The 15,887-nt window shown below is 42.5% G+C and overlaps 4 protein-coding genes across 4 annotated transcripts; 3 read left to right on the top strand and 1 right to left on the bottom strand.

Moving 5' to 3' along the window:
- Window positions 1–140: 140 nt before the first annotated feature.
- On the bottom strand, window positions 141–1,517 carry LOC125766361 (SUN domain-containing protein 3). Its single transcript, XM_049432230.1, has 5 exons — window positions 1,262–1,517; window positions 893–1,189; window positions 668–829; window positions 425–603; window positions 141–362 (listed from the first exon to the last, which is right to left on the bottom strand). Exons 1-5 carry the CDS (start codon window positions 1,391–1,393, stop codon window positions 335–337), a joined length of 798 nt encoding a protein of 265 aa, XP_049288187.1. The 5' UTR covers window positions 1,394–1,517; the 3' UTR covers window positions 141–334.
- LOC125766313 (uncharacterized) lies at window positions 1,509–6,478 on the top strand. The gene is made up of 6 exons (XM_049432138.1): window positions 1,509–2,571; window positions 2,716–4,379; window positions 4,456–4,527; window positions 4,593–4,787; window positions 4,860–4,995; window positions 5,069–6,478. Exons 1-6 carry the CDS (start codon window positions 2,280–2,282, stop codon window positions 5,185–5,187), a joined length of 2,478 nt encoding a protein of 825 aa, XP_049288095.1. The 5' UTR covers window positions 1,509–2,279; the 3' UTR covers window positions 5,188–6,478.
- Window positions 6,479–6,573: 95 nt separating this feature from the next.
- Window positions 6,574–8,664, top strand: LOC125766355 (testis-specific serine/threonine-protein kinase 4-like). The gene is made up of 4 exons (XM_049432221.1): window positions 6,574–7,073; window positions 7,144–7,313; window positions 7,422–7,863; window positions 7,939–8,664. Exons 1-4 carry the CDS (start codon window positions 6,936–6,938, stop codon window positions 8,095–8,097), a joined length of 909 nt encoding a protein of 302 aa, XP_049288178.1. The 5' UTR covers window positions 6,574–6,935; the 3' UTR covers window positions 8,098–8,664.
- Window positions 8,665–11,827: 3,163 nt separating this feature from the next.
- On the top strand, window positions 11,828–15,406 carry LOC125774943 (zinc finger protein 254-like). Its single transcript, XM_049445316.1, has 2 exons — window positions 11,828–12,549; window positions 15,397–15,406. Exons 1-2 carry the CDS (start codon window positions 11,828–11,830, stop codon window positions 15,404–15,406), a joined length of 732 nt encoding a protein of 243 aa, XP_049301273.1.
- Window positions 15,407–15,887: the final 481 nt, after the last annotated feature.

The raw sequence follows: 15,887 nt of genomic DNA, 5'->3' as shown, positions 1-15,887 counted from the left end.
CCGCACTGGAAGAACTCGTTTGGAGGTTATCGAGAGCTTATAACTGTGCTTTATTTACACACGCTTGGTAGAAAATTGATTCTAGATATTCATTATCTACTATACTTTGGTCGTTAGACAAAAAGTATTGTAAACAGTAGTTAATAACTTAAGGGAAAAATGGCAAAATTGTATTTAGTAAATCAACCATAACGAGTTTTAGAAATTCGCAAAAATTAAAATAAAAAAATGAAGAATGCTAAAAAAACTCAGCTGCCAAGACTTTGCTTTGTACAAAGTTCTAACTTCAAATCCTGAATGCATCTATTTTTTCTTCCAATCTAACAGGTTGTTACTATTCTGGCGTTCCGTGAATACGAATCCTGTAAATATTGTAACTATCCATTATTTTGTGATCAAACCGTACACAAACATATCTCTTTACCGGTAGATGCAAGTAAAGTTTTCACCGTGATTGGAATGAATGTCGATTCGTACGAAACGAATGCTAGGCATGTCTTGGTCCAACTCAAACACAAACGTTTCTAAAAATGTTGTCATATAATCGAAGCTGAATGTACCGAAATAGGTTTCCTTTACTGTACTGCTTGGATTGTTTGTGCCCTGAGAATAGAAAGCAAAACTATTATGACCGTTTGAGATGTTTCTAATCGGTAAACCTCCGTACCCAAACAGAAAATTCTTTTATAGCGCTGTAAGCTTCCATTTTGGCGGGTAATGATGATTTCGGGATGTGTTCAATTGTAATAGCATTCAAGTATACATTCTTTACCAGCTTAAGCACAATCGTTCCTGAGCTCCCCTCCAAAGCGTAACAAGAACCACAGTCCTAAAAAAAATATCGTTTTGAAAATGTAAACATTTCTAGCAAAGGATGAAATTTAAACATCACCTGTATAATGCACTGCATTTGATAATAGTTGTCGTATATAGACGATATCATGTTTCGCATTCTGCTCAGGATGGAGCCATGACGGTGCCGTGATGTTGTAACTGCCGACAAAACCTCTCCACCAAAAACACGAGCAGCATAATCAGTCGGTCCAAGTTTATCAAAGTTGAGCTGTTCCAGGAGCAATATTCTTTCGTTGAGCACTTCCATTTCTTTAAAACACTGCACATTTGATTCACTATTCGCACCAGTTCTCCTGTGAAGTTCTATATCTTTGTTTTGCTCCAACAGTCCCGGCTGTTTCGGCAAAAGCGTGAAGTAAACATACCTAAGTAAAATGTAGCGATGGAAAAATTTTGCCTATCATACCTCTTTGCTGGCCTCAATTCGACCGTGCAGTTGTTTGGAGTTTTCACTAATATAAACCTGAAACACGGTGAAACATGCAAGCAAAATGCATAGCACATAAACGGCTAAATTCTGTTGATGAGTTTCCGGCATTTTGAAAAGAATACCGATTATCCCAAAAAACACAGCATACTGAGAAAAGATTTTCCGCTTTCCATCAAACCCAAAGCAAATCTTGTAGGTATAAAATCTCCCTATAGAGAGCGCTTGCGTCGATAAAGAGCAGACGGCGAAAACGTACTGTCAGTATGACGTTTGGAACAAAACAAAGAAAAAATACGATCGGAAAGAGAAAGAACAACAATACATTTCGTCGCAAACATTTTCGCTTGCGGCGCACGGTGATCAGCAAATTGCATTTCTTGTGAACCTCCCGAAGATATCTCCTGTTTTTTCTTGCAACTCTTTGTGCCTACGTCATTTGGCGATCGGTACGAAAAACGGCGTAAATCCGGATGACGACATTTGTATAGAAAAACACTGTGTCCAGGTGCAAGTAAAGTACATCATCCAAGCAGCAGTAGCAGCGTTGTACGAATCGGTTTGCATCGAGATTGTGGAGTGAATGGCTAGCCTACTGTTGCATTCGTCACCCGGTGTAGCAAACACTGCCGGTAGAAACAATTGCCGTGAGTGGAAACATCCGTAAATTGGTATCGAATTAGGGTGAATTTCCAACGACGCACCACACCACTTCCGTGTCGTTGCGGCTGCCCCCTGTGCTGCATAGCAGTACGAAGCCGTGTGGGGGATAAACGCGTAGTTTATGTTTTCTAAAATAAACAATATTACATCATACATACTGTTACAAACAGCCGAATAGAACGTGTCCCGCAAGTGGTGGCACTCAGATGATACAGTGCAGTATTCACGACCGTAAATAGCGTTCTTTGTTACCGTAAAGTGACGCGCTCCGTCCCAACAGCCCGGGGACTGGGCCAAGGGTCACCGGCGCTCACAACTGATTCCGCATCCGGCGATGGATAGCAACAAGAACAAGGAGTGCTGTTACAGCAACGGTGGTCGAGGCGTTAGTGGTGGCCTTACCGTGGTCATTGGAACGGACCGCATTGCCAAGGTGGTCTCTGCTGCAAAGTACCAGAATCAGTTCAACAACAACAACCTAATCGAACAGGAAAATCTTATGCCTCCGGTGCATGATCGAGTATCCGGAATGGTGCAGGACGATAGCCTGCCCGCAACGTTGCCCCAGCAGAATGGCGTACCTTCTAATGAATCGCCGGTGAAAGATAAAGTTCTGGTGGAAAATGGTAAGAAATGCTAATCCATTTGTAGAGATCATTTTTGGTAGAAGAATTAAGCTAAAAACGAATACGCAGTTCTATGGTACGCGAAGTATGGCTAAGAAATTTAATTAAAATTGTGTTTTTGTCTTTTTTTTTCACAACTTTCAGGATCTTCCCGTCACATCTCGTCCATTTTTAACCAATCATCCTCATCCGTCTCTGCTGGCAGTGACCCACCATCCGAACGGTTGCTACCGACCCTGCAATCATCCGTTGAATTTTTTACTACGGCCACTAGCAACGTCACTAGCTTTACTCCTACCATAAACCGAACAGGCACGGACCACCTACGAACTCCCTTATCCAGTGTGCACGAGAGCAACGGTTACGTTCCACCCAATGTAGATACGGCGTCCAATGGTACGGAAGAACCTCCCGACGAGGAATCATGTCGAGTAGAAGCGGAAGTTCCCAATTTTAACGGTACCGACGATTCCTGTCCACCCGACGAAGGAGACTTTTCGGAAAACAATTCACTCGGCAACCTATCGTATGTGAGCGAGAATGGTTTAATTGAAGAAATCATTCTACTACCGAATAACGCCTACTCCGACGACGATAATGCGTCCACGTCGGATGACTGCATCTATGCGTACCGTGGTGGGGAACCGGACGGTGCTGTCGGCCAGCTGTTAGAGCTGCAGGGTGATTTACCACCGGACGACGAGACGGATTTTCTCGAGATGGATTTCGATCCCGAACCCAGCTCGGAGATGGAAAATTTTAACCGACAGTCAGATTTTATGCTCGGTTTGGACGATGATAAGTTTGCTGGCGTATCAAGGCCCTCGGAAGGGCAACACGGACAGGAGAACGTAGGGAACGGAACGCGATCGTCTCCAATCGTTACACGGTCCCCTACGGTGATGCAACATAATTTGATACAACCAGAAACGGGACCATCTCCAATGGAAAATGAATCAGCACAGAAAGGAAATGAAACGGGTTTACATCGTGTACCAGAATCAAATGACACACGATCGCTATTGGCAGCTCCAGTAGAATCGCTGACATCGCTGGTAGATGAGTCCAAAGCAACCGCTCTTCACGATCAACGGGTACAACATGCGGATGTTATGGAACGCAGCATCCCTCCCGAACCTATCGTGAACCGACTAGAAGCTCAAAAAACGGGTGCCATTCCAAAAAATGTTCCCCTCCTGATGGAACGTTCCACACCGACCGAACGAGAAGGTTTATCGAACTCAAAGAATCTTCGACTAGAGCTTACCTTACAACCGGACGGGCCAGCTTTAGACGAGACATCGCACCGTTACCAACAGTGTACACCCTTTTACTACAAATCTGCAGAGTTTGGTGCTAGCAAACGATCTAAGGGCTTGCAAGAGGCGGTAGAAGAGGAAATGCACTGTTTGGACTGTGCAGAACAGGAGTTCCTGATGCGCACGAAGCAAGATCCTACTAGGCAACGGTTTTGTAACGTTTGTAATGTCGCGAAGCAGGAAGCGAAGGGACGATCGAATGGTACTTTGCGATCCTATGAAAAGCAAGGGTTTTTCCCCGGATCAGATCGAGAGCTACCGAAAGACGACCAAACGGTGGTAGTGGATGAGCTGTTGGATCTGCGTGCGGAACAGATCGTGTATGAGACGTTGCATAAAATTAACACGCTAAAGGAAATGCCACCCACCGGTGGTTTGGTGCGTGATCATCTTTATCAAAGCAAGGGCAGCTCGAACGTACCCGAACGGTACGAACAAGCAAATGTTGGCTGGTACGATCAACAAGTACCGCGTGTCCGTGCTAAAAAGGTAGGTGGAATTGTCTCATAGGAACTGTTCCTTTTGTAATATTGGGTAAATTAAAATTTCTTCATTTTTTTTTCAGATACAGCAGGAGGAACAGAGTGTAACGATACACACGTTTAACTGCAGCTTATTGACAATAATGGAATCTTTGGTAGGGTTATAATAAATAATTGTGGGCTTTGGGAAAGTTGCTCATGGATCTATTCGTTTTTTCAGACATGTTTTGGCCTTACACCGAATCAGGAGGTGCTTCGACAGTACTTTTACGATCAGTACGAAGTCGACACGTCTAAGATGACCATACCGCAGTATCTGCTTCACATGTCAAAGCGCGACTGCAACTACAAGAAACTGATCGACGCCATCAAATCTAGCTGTGATGATGAACTATTGGATATCCAATACTATCCGGTAGGTAGCGAGATTTTGCAGTAGGATTGTTATTAGCTTAAGGTACTTACTAATGTACTCGTTTGTTTTCAGCTTCACCCGTTTTCGGATATGCCAGAAACGGTGGAAATATGTTCCAGTGAAATTGCGAAACGATGGACCGCTAACACAAACTTGCGACAAATTATTCACTTTAAGCACAAACACTTTCACACACTGAATGTTCTTGGTAAGTGTTAGTAGTTCACCTTCCCGTGTAGAAGTGTAGTGCTATTTTTGGCTTATTTTTCGTTTTTTTGCAGGAAAAATTGTGAACATTCTTCGGCAACCTTCACGTGGTCGGCACACGAACCACATGATCAGTATACCACAGTACTACAAGAGTGGAATTATCAAGATCCAGCGGATAGGCGTATGGTGAGCGGAAACTTCGCAGACCGCTAGAGCTAGTCAGCAGTAGCTGCAGGGATTAAAACATAAAACAAGCGCTCATCCCCACTTGGTAGATTAGCCAGTGATTTTGTTAAGGACATACCCCGATCCCCAACAACTACGTTCACCTTTGTTTTGCAGGCACAGGAAGAGAACGATGGCCATGTGTATTAATGGTATGGTGACAGAAGAAAAAAAAAACAGTTCAGTTAAGATAAGTTTGTATTGTTGTTTACGCTTATGCGAACGGACGCGAAGGTTGGCTAATTTTTGCTGCCTATCGTCGTCGGTTCGTTGATCGCTTGATGCGATTTTAATTAGCATCGCTATAATGTACTGGGTTGCAGAGACGCATAAGAAGTACATATGTACATACAATTAGATAGAAACCTATTTATTCTACAGTTATACGCGCTAGCTTGCTGTAATACAAAGTAAATATGCGCAGGAAACGCCTGACCATTAGGATCACCAGGATGCAAAAACGTTAACTATGCGCGTATTTCAGTTCAAAATTAGATTCCTGTTTTCGAACATTATCCTCATTTCGGATAGGGCGCGTATACAGGCAAATGCCATAACAAAAAAATTTCGAGGCTTTTTTTTTTAATAGAAAGGAATACCACAGAAGTAAAGGCAAACGATTGAACGACACTGTGATGCAGCTTTACTTATGTATTTTTGTTTTGTTCTGTAGCCGCTTTGCCGCAATACGTTTGTGTAAGAGCTTACTTTTTATGCGTCCTCGTGTGTTAATGGAAGGAAGGAAATGCCCGGCGCGGCTACAAGAATCCCCCAAAAAAAAAAGTTGTCTCACGTTCAAAAAGAAATGCAACCCATATTATCCTGTCATCAGTAAATACTTCCATGCACACAAATGCTTTAAAAAAAACACGTAACACCACCCATGGTTTAATCCAGCTACAGTTACAATGCAAAACCTATGCATACCTCCTATTTAGTCACGATGAACCAAGAAAATGGAAACGGATTGCAAGATTTTTGGGCCGGCTAGAAACAATATCCCTTTTTGATCGTATTATATACATTGTACACGCTTATCATTTACACGAGCATGGTTGGGTAAACCATCGAGTATTGGGAGAAACAGCTTGGCACACATACATACACACACACACCTACACACGGCAACAACCATTGTTTGTACACGCGATGGTTCCCATTCTAGTTCCATACGGTGAACCAATATCTCACGCCTGGTGTGATCATGAAGATCATTCGAAAATGATAATAATAATAAAACGAATCAATACAACTTGCGCACGTGTTATACTAACATTTACGAAGATGACAAGAAAACGAAAACTTTAGTCTTTTTTGTGAGAAATTAATAATCTTATAAGTAGGTATGCCTACAAGCTAGATAACTTTCCGATAATGCGTCGAAATGCGTTTCCTTCTAGATGCAACCCTAAATTGCGTAAATTAAAAACCAGCCGTACAATCATTTCAAACTAAAGCAGCCTCATTCCGCACACAATCAAAGGAGCCTTTGAAACGAGGATTTCAGATTAATATAACAACAACAACAAAAATACTAGTTTTGACAGCCGGTGTTGTCATGGTGTCTTCTCATTTTTCGGTTTAGTTAGGCTAGTAAGAAGGGATTTCTAAATTATTCTCTGTAGCCGCTGGCGCAGTTAAAACAGTGAACAAAAAATAGCAATATTTATAATAAAACCGTCGCATTCCAAAGTCTGCCAACCTGCAGTTACGATGGTAGAAACGCAGACGCGGCTGGATCAGGCCCTGCAGGAGAACCAACACCGTACGTCTGATCCGGTAAAAACCCTTGCAAAGAGTGGCTACATCGTGGGAGATGTTATTGGCCAGGGAACCTTTGCCACCGTAAAGGTATTGTCGTATTTGCTTTCTGCATGGTTATCCTATTAAACCAAAAAAAATCTCTATTTCTTCTTTGTAGACAGCGTACTGGTCCAAATTAAAAGCAAAGGTGGCTATAAAAATTTTGTCCAAAACAAGTGCGTCCGCACATGTTGCCCAAAAGCATGTGCCACGAGAATTGGAAGTCATCCGTACATTGCGCCATCCAAACATAATTCATTTTTACGAAATAATAGAGACCAACATGAGGTACGTACTGGCTGACCATGGTTCTAAGATAGTGCCAAACGATTTTTTTTAAATTAAAAATAAACCTTCCTGTACCTCCTACGTTTGGTTTCGTGTTTGGGGCGGCAGGTATTATATTGTGATGCAATATGGTGAAAATGGAACACTCCTGGAATTGATGCGCACGAATCGAACGTTGGCGGAACCAAGGGTGCGACGGTACTATGGGCAAATCATCGGAGCCATCCAATATATGCACTCGTGCGGTTTTGTCCATCGGGACATCAAGCTGGAAAATGTTGTCCTTGATGCAAAGGATCAGGTGAAGTTGATTGATTTCGGATTCGCATGCCGGGTGCGGGATGAAGGCACTACCCTTTCCAGCCTAATCGAACCATACCTGTCGACAACGTTCTGCGGTAGCCACGCATACGCCAGCCCGGAGATACTACAGATGAAACCGTACGATCCCATACCGGCGGACATTTGGGCGTCGACTGTCATCATCTACGCGCTACTGTTTGGACGTTTGCCGTTTACGAATAGCAAAAATACGAAACTTTTGCAACAGGTATGGATATTCCACTTTATTACCTTAAAACATCTTATACAATGAGCTTATTAAACCGTTTCACCTTTGCTGTAGATTATAGCAAAAGGCGTCCAGTTTCCTTCCACGATAACAGTCACTGATGAAGTCAAAGCACTAATGAAGCAAATCTTTGTCCCGGTACGGCAGCGCGTAACGACCGCTTACATTCTTTGTTCGCAATGGTTTCTTATGGAACTGACCGAAACAAAATAGTGCGAGAAAAAAAAAATCGAACGATAAAGATAATAAATTTCTTTGTTGAGAAATGCACACTCCGAAGAATAACCCTGTAACCCTGACCTTGTTTTTCGAACCGCGTCTTTTGCAGAAAATAATACCTTTTTGTCCCGTTACAGGTTACAGGTAATGGGGAAACTTGAATACAGAAAAAAAAGTAATACACGTACCATATCACCCTCGAGGGAGTCGAAGAGTGATGGAATGTAATTGCTCTGGCAGGCACTGGTACCGTTTTGATGGCCAGGAGGGAGATATTAACGCGTGAATAATGGAATTATTCATGAACAAACTTTTGTGTAACAACGCGAGCAACGGATGGACGGAAGGACACTTTATTTATAGTGTCAACATAATGTTCATGGCCGTGAAAAAGTAATCTTTCACGGTAAACCAGCTCGCTCTGGTTTTTGGGGGGTGGAGGCCACCAATGGTAATGGTACTTGTTCTGCATGTTAAGAAGGACATTGGTGTAAAGCTCATTTCCCAGCCCCGAGTATTAGTATCAGTATTACTTAGTATAGAAATGTTTCCTTTTTCCCCGGTTGCATTCGGTAAGGGTAAATTAATAATTGTACAACGAGTTTTATTTAAATTCTAATTGATTTATTGTACAATGAAAGGACAAATAGTACGTACCATTATTGCTGATTCCTAAAGGAACCGTCTCTGCTCCAACATATTGCTCAATAAATTGGGCGAAAGTGAACCGATCTAAATGGATCAAATGCATCATCCGTTTATCCAGTGTCCACGGGTACGGTTTTTCCCAAACTACACTTTACCTACATTGTGCCGATGTGTCAGTGGTGGCAGTGGAATGTCCACGGACCGCGAAAGCAGTTTTCCCATCCGTCTTTGCCGTTCAATTTCGAGCTCGTGATTTACAGTCGACAATATTCTGCGGGTCCGTCCGGCTAGTGGTCCGTGTATTGTGACTTTTTCTTTTTCTTTTTTACTCATTTTATCGTTTGTCATGCCTTACGCTCGGGAAAGATAGTTCTACGGGATTTGTTGAACCACAGCGGTTCCAGGAAGTAACGTGTGAGTGCAGCGTGTGTGCAGCGCTGGAACATAAATCTTGCCCGGTGATAAGTTGACTTTCACGTTCCGATCCTGGTCGGCATCGGGTGACTTACATACGTACGGTTACGGTACTGTGGCGTTCAACGGGTGCAAACGGACATACCGGATTCGGATTTGTTTCTCGTTGCCCCGGCATTGGTCGGCTCAATCTGTGGTGTCCGGTTGCACAAGTTCGATGTCAAAGTTTCTCCTACTTTGTGTTGGCCTTTGTTAGTACGTGCTGGACGGGGAGGACGCACACGGTACGGCGGGTTGGTGTCTGTGTGTATTTTAGTGCGAAGTAGCAACTACAGTTCTGCACCGTGGGTTAGGTCAGGATGGGGTCAATCAAAAAGTCGTCCGTACGTCAGCGTATTCTTCTGCTACGGTTGAATGTTGACATAAATGTTTCGTTTGCGATGGAAAGTTCACCTGATGGTGGTCAGCCATAGGTCGGTTGTACGTCACGGAAGCCGTAAAAGAATGGTAAACCAGGTTGAGACATTCATCTCGCTAACGGTTTTGTTGGATTGATTTTCCGTACATCTCAGCCACATGGCGTATGAACAAGCAGAATGTTGAAAATAGTTTGTTGCCCGTATACTATTTTCAACCTACGGAATTACGTGCAAACATTTAAAACCTATTGCTTGGTGCCGACGCCCCATACGAACTGTTCCAGGGTGTGAAGGATTTTTTTTTTGCTTCATTAAACCGCTACGTACGGTGTGAAATGGAATGAATTTTAACGTCGAAATAGAATATACTATCGTCCACTTGATCTCAACAGCGATCATTTATTTCATTGATGGAACATGTACACGCGCTGTTTGTTGCATTCGTCCATGTTATTGATTTTCTAGATTAGATTTAGGTATTATTTAAAAAGAACTGTGCTTGAAAGAAAATTGTTGCGTTTAGATGAAACCTATTAATCATTTAGTTCTACTTTTTCTTGGCTTGCTCAGAGTCGAGCACGTCGCGATGACATGGCCAGGTCTCCAACTAGTTTCCGGGGAACTCGGTCCAGGGCTGCAGAGTGCTCCATCCATCGTCTGCATCCGATCTCCACCTGATGCTCTCCGCTATGTTTTGCTAGACCATGAGTCCGGCATCCTCATTAAAGGGCCCCAGACATCGTCCGTCCCCGTGCCTCAGGCTCCGTTAGGATTCAAACGAGTAGTTCAAGACTATAATTCTCTAAATCTGGGGAATGTAGAAGCGGCTACGTTCGGATCAAGCGCCGTTACCATTGAAGCGGTCGCTATGGAAATGAAGCGGTGTGCTACTATCGAGGAATCACGCCCCTCTACGTTGAGATTTAACATCTACAAGGATGTATTTTTGTTGTTTGCTGAATAATTGCCTGTGTTTTGTTAATAATTTTTCAGTGATAAAAATATTGTAATAATACCTACGGCAATGCATCCCATTCAAAGGTAGTTCAGTTGAATAATCATCACGTAAACTAATAAAATGTTGATTTATCTAATAAACAATATGGTTGTTCTTTGACCAATTGTGTATTTATCGACTTTATATTAAAATATACCAAAATTTAATCAAAAAGCCCATTATGAAGATGTACAGCTTGTATTAACTGATATTTTTTACGACTTTCTGTTCCTGTTCTTCAGAGTTCAGGCTTCACAAACATATACATTATCCCATAGTATTCTCCACGATTAATTTCTAAAACAGTAAAATTTGAATGTGGACGACATATTTTAGCCATCAGGGTTTCTTTATTGTATACATTTTCTTTCAGAAGATTTAATTTTTCGTACCTAATCAATAAGAAGAGCATTGAACAGTGAATTTTCTTCAGTTTTTATGTTGAAACAGTCACGACATTCATGGCTGCTGAGATGTTACGCTCAGATCGTATGGACTTCTCGCTCAAAGATTTCAAGCTTCTGCGTGTGACCTAGTTATAGTAAATTTCTTATAAAACAAATGTAAAAATAAAAAAAATCCGTTTTATTGGAATTGTTATTTGCCGGTTCACTGTGAATGATGCCATAACAAAATGCACATTAAACGTGTATCGCATTGCATAGCTACAAACGGTTGCGCTTTTTGCGGCACTCGCGATATGTAAACCCGGAAGGGTGGTTTAACGAAAAAAAATCTTCCAAATGCAAGTTTGTGTGTCATCGGTATGGTTTAAATCTCGTTGAACAGATTTCATCCAAACTAGTCAGTTTGTTCATTGCACCAGATTGTCGATTTCAGAATCAATAGAAATCAAACAATCGTAGTAGGCGTACAGTGGTACAACTAGCCAAATCAACTTTCATGCTTTCTCGCTCTTTCTAAACAACAATCAAACCAGGTAAAGCGAGACGCGAGAAGAGACTCGACACGTGTCTATGGCAACCTGACAATCGTAGTGACCATAGATTTTTTTCCCCGGTGCTTTGCTGACACTAAACTTGGCCAATCCAAAATCATTCGTAGCACAGGAGTAACAAGTGTCAGTCGTGTCTGCAAAGAAAAAGCGTACTTATAATTTGTAACACCACAAAAATACAAAGGTAAGAAATCATTTAAATTCTATGGATAGGTACATATTTCCGAGCGATTTTTTTAAAACAATTCTTCATATATGATTTCGCTAGCAAACCGGCAGTGCACCAAGATGGTTGAAAAGAAGAGACAAATTTTAATTGATGGCTTGACACAAACGCTTGCGCAAAATAATCAAGCATGGCAAAATGTTCTGCAACAGCCCAGCCAGAAAATTAAGAACGTAAAAACGTTGAAGCGCAAAAAGTTTAGTTGCGATTACTGTAAGCGAAAATTCGTATACTCAACCGGGCTGGAGCGGCACAAGAAAAAATTCCACGCTGACGAAGAAAATTCCGTTCCAGATCTGCCGAAGGAGGAAGGGTCCGCTGTGGAGCATCCGCAGCTAAAAACGTTTGACATTGTGCTGAAGTGTGAAGAATGTGGAGAAATCTTTCCCGAGGTCAAGCAATTCGAAGCTCATACCATCCGTTACAACTGGGAGCTTATGCTTATGAACACATCACCCGAGGACATCGATATTGGAAGTATGTTCCAGAAGCAGGTATTCATTGTGACGATTCATACGGCACTAGTATGTGAATTTTGTGACGCTTGCTTCTCTGACTGCGAGTCATTATTCTATCATGAAGCGCATCACTCGCCATCCTCCGGCTACGCATGCCGATTCTGCAAGCTAAACTTTTTCAAACTGGAATCAGTGCTGGAGCATCGGGAGCAGTGTTGCGAGTACACCAACTTTCGTACCACATACCTGTTGAACGTACCGGTGATGTACAGTTGTAATGCTTGTATGTCGCTGTTTTCAACGCTGCCCGAGCTGTACGAACATCGGTACAGCACTCATCACTATTTTCCACGCCGGATTAATGCAATATCAGTACATGCTGACCGATTGAAAAGGTTGTGGCTTGCCTGCGAAGTTTGTGGAGCCACTTGCAATCATATATATGCATTGCTGCAGCATCGTACCGAAGAACATTCCGTTGCCAGTCCCGATGATGGTGCTGCGGCAGAGAATCCGCCCACCACTTACCGACCAACGGTTAAACGTATTAGGAGTGAGACTCCGAAAGAACCGATTCAGGGCCGTCAATTTTTGTGCGAACAATGTGGTAAAACTTATACGCAATCTAGCCATCTTTGGCAACACCTGCGCTTTCACAATGGTGTTAAACCGTTCTCCTGTAACATCGGGGGCTGCACACGCCGGTTCACAATACGTCCAGATCTAAACGACCACATTCGCAAGTGCCATACCGGGGAACGGCCGTACAAATGTGACCAATGTAACAAACGGTTCCTCACCGGGTCCGTATTCTATCAGCACAGGCTAATACATAGAAACGAACGGCGGCACGCATGTAGCGAGTGTGACCGCCGGTTTTACAGGGCGGATGCACTGAAGAACCATCAACGGATTCACACAGGAGAGAAGCCGTACGACTGCCCGAATTGTGATCGAAAGTTTCGCCAGCGTGGAGACCGCGAAAAGCATATTAGAGTGAAACACTTGAAAATTTATTAACCAAACCGGCTCAACGATAGCAATATTATTTATAAATCATATCGCCATAACCTTGTTCCAATACATATCTATCAATTAATTACATGTATATTCGGGTTTCTATTTAATCTTAGATGTAACGATGGTAAGGAAAGCTGGTGGAATAACTGTAAACGATTAGACAGATATTAAGTGTTTGAAGATATGTGCGAAACTGTTGAATGTTGAAACTGAATAAAGGCTAGACAGGTATTAAGTGTTTGAAGATATGTTCGAAACTGTTGATAGTTGAAACTGGCTAATGTTGAAACTACTTAAAGATGTAACCGACATATCTATGGGTGTAGATTGAGACTTGTAATCTGTAGGAGCTGTTTATGATCTGATACGACGGAATTTCTGAGGAGCGCGTTACTGAGGTCGTTACTGGATCACTATGTGCTAACCTATATTACATTTGTTAACAGCTATGTAAGAACCATATGACGCTTGCTTTGAATCATCTTCTGCCTGTTTTGAACTTTTATTCGTGTAAAACGGCGAGTTAGGCCGTGTTATGCATAGAAATAAATAAATATATGGCATAGAAAAAATAATGATTGTAACGTCTTCTCCTTGTAGCAGTTCAAGACTTCTTCTTCTTGGCCTGTTCATGGTCGAGCGCGTCGCGAAGACATGGCTAGACTGCAAATCCGTTTCCAGGAAACTAGGTCCTGGACTGCAATATCCATTGGACTCCATATCCATATCCATATGGACTCCACCTGATTCAGCCAACGAGCTCGCTGTGCTCCTCTCCGCCTCGTGCCGAACGGATCGCTGTCGATCACCTTCCTGATGGGGCATGAGTCCGGCATCCTCATCACGTGGCCCATCCATCCTATCCTTCAAGGTCCTGACAACTGTCAGGATATCTGCACAGCCAAACAGCTCAGCCAGCTCGTGGTTCATTCTTCATCTTCACACGTCCTGCTCGCACACACCGTCAAAAATAATCCTTAGCACTCGCTCTTGGCGTCCTCCATTAGCAAAGTCCAGGACTCGTAGCCGTAGAGGATTGCCGGACATTTCAGTGTGCGATATATCGTGCATTTCGTGTGTTGCTGGAGTCTTCCAGATCGCAGGAGTTTGTGGAGTCCGTAGTAGCCACGATTTCCCTAAACAATGCGCCTTCGGGTTTCGCTGCACATATTGTTGTCCGAAGTTACGATCGTACCAAGATAGCAGAACTCTCAACAGCCGTCAACTGATAATCCGCTTCCGAGTCGGGCTCTATCACGGTCAGAGCCTCCGGCAAGCAGGTAGTTTGTCTTCGTCGCATTGATCCTCAATCCAATTCTATCGGCCTCGCGTTTCAGTCGGGACATTACATTACTTAGTACAATTAGTAGAAGATAATGTCAGATCAGATAATATCAGATAACACAACCTCTTGTTGTTTTCAGTTTCCTCGGTGGATCTAATCAATCTGGCTAACATTCCTAGACGCCCTAGGAGTTCAGCTGACCATCTTCATTTGTTAGTAGAATCATATTACCGTTCTTTAAGAACCTGAGACTCGATGCTTATCTTATGACGTCCGCATCTCGAATTTGATCTACACGACGTAGACTTATTAAACGTTTAACCACAGAGCTGTCTGATCCTCTTTTGTTTTAGGGCACTCTATAGTGGCTTAGTTTGCTCGACACTTGAATATATTAGCGTTGTATGGAGTTCTTCAGCCATTATCTTTACTGTCCGAGTTGACAGGGTGCAAGCACCCTTTATAAGCGCCTTATTGGTTGCTCCAATGCTGATTTCCTCCTTCACTGGGATCTAGTCGATCCGTAGCTCAAGCTGTATTTATCGGCGGTTCTTTAGTTGGAGTTACTGACCCGCCGTCCCTCCTCTCTCTTATTCGCCTTTATGTTTCGTTCCGTTCCCTTCGGCACCGTGCGTGATCTTTATCGATTACGGCGTGGCACACATGATAAGCCTCAAATGATCCCATTTTAGATCGTTTCCGGCAACGCAAAGCCTTTTCTACACGTTTTTACTTTAGTATTTTTCTATCTGTATTTTGTTCTCGACTGGCATCATTTGTTCTTCATTAATGTGTTTCTTTTTACTACTCCTTTCCATTTTCTTTGTATCTTCATTCTTCTCTTCTTCTTTCTTTCTGGTTTTTTCAGTTTGCTGTAGTTTATAGTTTAATATAATTATTATATTAAACATAATGATATAATTAATTAATATAGTATAATTATTATTATTTCCGCCCATGTGACAAACAATTTGCTTAATAAATAAATGCTTATTCATTTACTATGCTAAATAATTCAAATAGATTTTTAGAAAATCCATAGCAGGGAAAAAAATTCGATCAGACACAGTACGATCAGGAACCATTAAGGATCTGTCCATACAGCAAAGCGATGCTCGCGGCTCCAGCTTAGCAGCGAATGCGAATCCTGAGGCACAAGTGGGCATTGATATTTGTGGCCGTTCACTTAGAGGAAGTTAGAGGAAGTTTATGATACTGAACACGTATCCATAGGATAGCCGTACTATCCGGGTGGAATTTGGTGAGATTTATCATCATCATTAAATATTTATCGTTGATGTTTGCTTCCTTATTTGATGATTCCATAAGGGATTGACCCCTCGTGTGCGGTACAAGACT

Source organism: Anopheles funestus, chromosome 2RL (genome assembly GCF_943734845.2).
Source record: "Anopheles funestus chromosome 2RL, idAnoFuneDA-416_04, whole genome shotgun sequence".
Taxonomy (NCBI): Eukaryota; Metazoa; Arthropoda; class Insecta; order Diptera; family Culicidae; genus Anopheles; species Anopheles funestus.
This window is presented reverse-complemented; position numbering and strand designations above follow the sequence as displayed.

What these genes read in the sequence shown, in the direction of transcription:
- LOC125766361 (XM_049432230.1), bottom strand. Translation starts at nt 1,393, where the DNA reads ATGCCGGAAACTCATCAACAGAATTTAGCCGTTTATGTGCTATGCATT. An exon ending in GAATTGAGGCCAGCAAAGAG is followed by an intron (nt 1,190 to 1,261) that starts GTATGATAGGCA and finishes TTGCCGAAACAG; the next exon opens with CCGGGACTGTTGGAGCAAAA. An exon ending in TAAAAGAATTTTCTGTTTGG is followed by an intron (nt 604 to 667) that starts GTACGGAGGTTT and finishes TTCTATTCTCAG; the next exon opens with GGCACAAACAATCCAAGCAG.
- LOC125766313 (XM_049432138.1), top strand. Translation starts at nt 2,280, where the DNA reads ATGGATAGCAACAAGAACAAGGAGTGCTGTTACAGCAACGGTGGTCGA. An exon ending in TGACAATAATGGAATCTTTG is followed by an intron (nt 4,528 to 4,592) that starts GTAGGGTTATAA and finishes TCGTTTTTTCAG; the next exon opens with ACATGTTTTGGCCTTACACC. An exon ending in TGGATATCCAATACTATCCG is followed by an intron (nt 4,788 to 4,859) that starts GTAGGTAGCGAG and finishes GTTTGTTTTCAG; the next exon opens with CTTCACCCGTTTTCGGATAT.
- LOC125766355 (XM_049432221.1), top strand. Translation starts at nt 6,936, where the DNA reads ATGGTAGAAACGCAGACGCGGCTGGATCAGGCCCTGCAGGAGAACCAA. An exon ending in GAACCTTTGCCACCGTAAAG is followed by an intron (nt 7,074 to 7,143) that starts GTATTGTCGTAT and finishes TCTTCTTTGTAG; the next exon opens with ACAGCGTACTGGTCCAAATT. An exon ending in ATACGAAACTTTTGCAACAG is followed by an intron (nt 7,864 to 7,938) that starts GTATGGATATTC and finishes CCTTTGCTGTAG; the next exon opens with ATTATAGCAAAAGGCGTCCA.
- LOC125774943 (XM_049445316.1), top strand. Translation starts at nt 11,828, where the DNA reads ATGGTTGAAAAGAAGAGACAAATTTTAATTGATGGCTTGACACAAACG.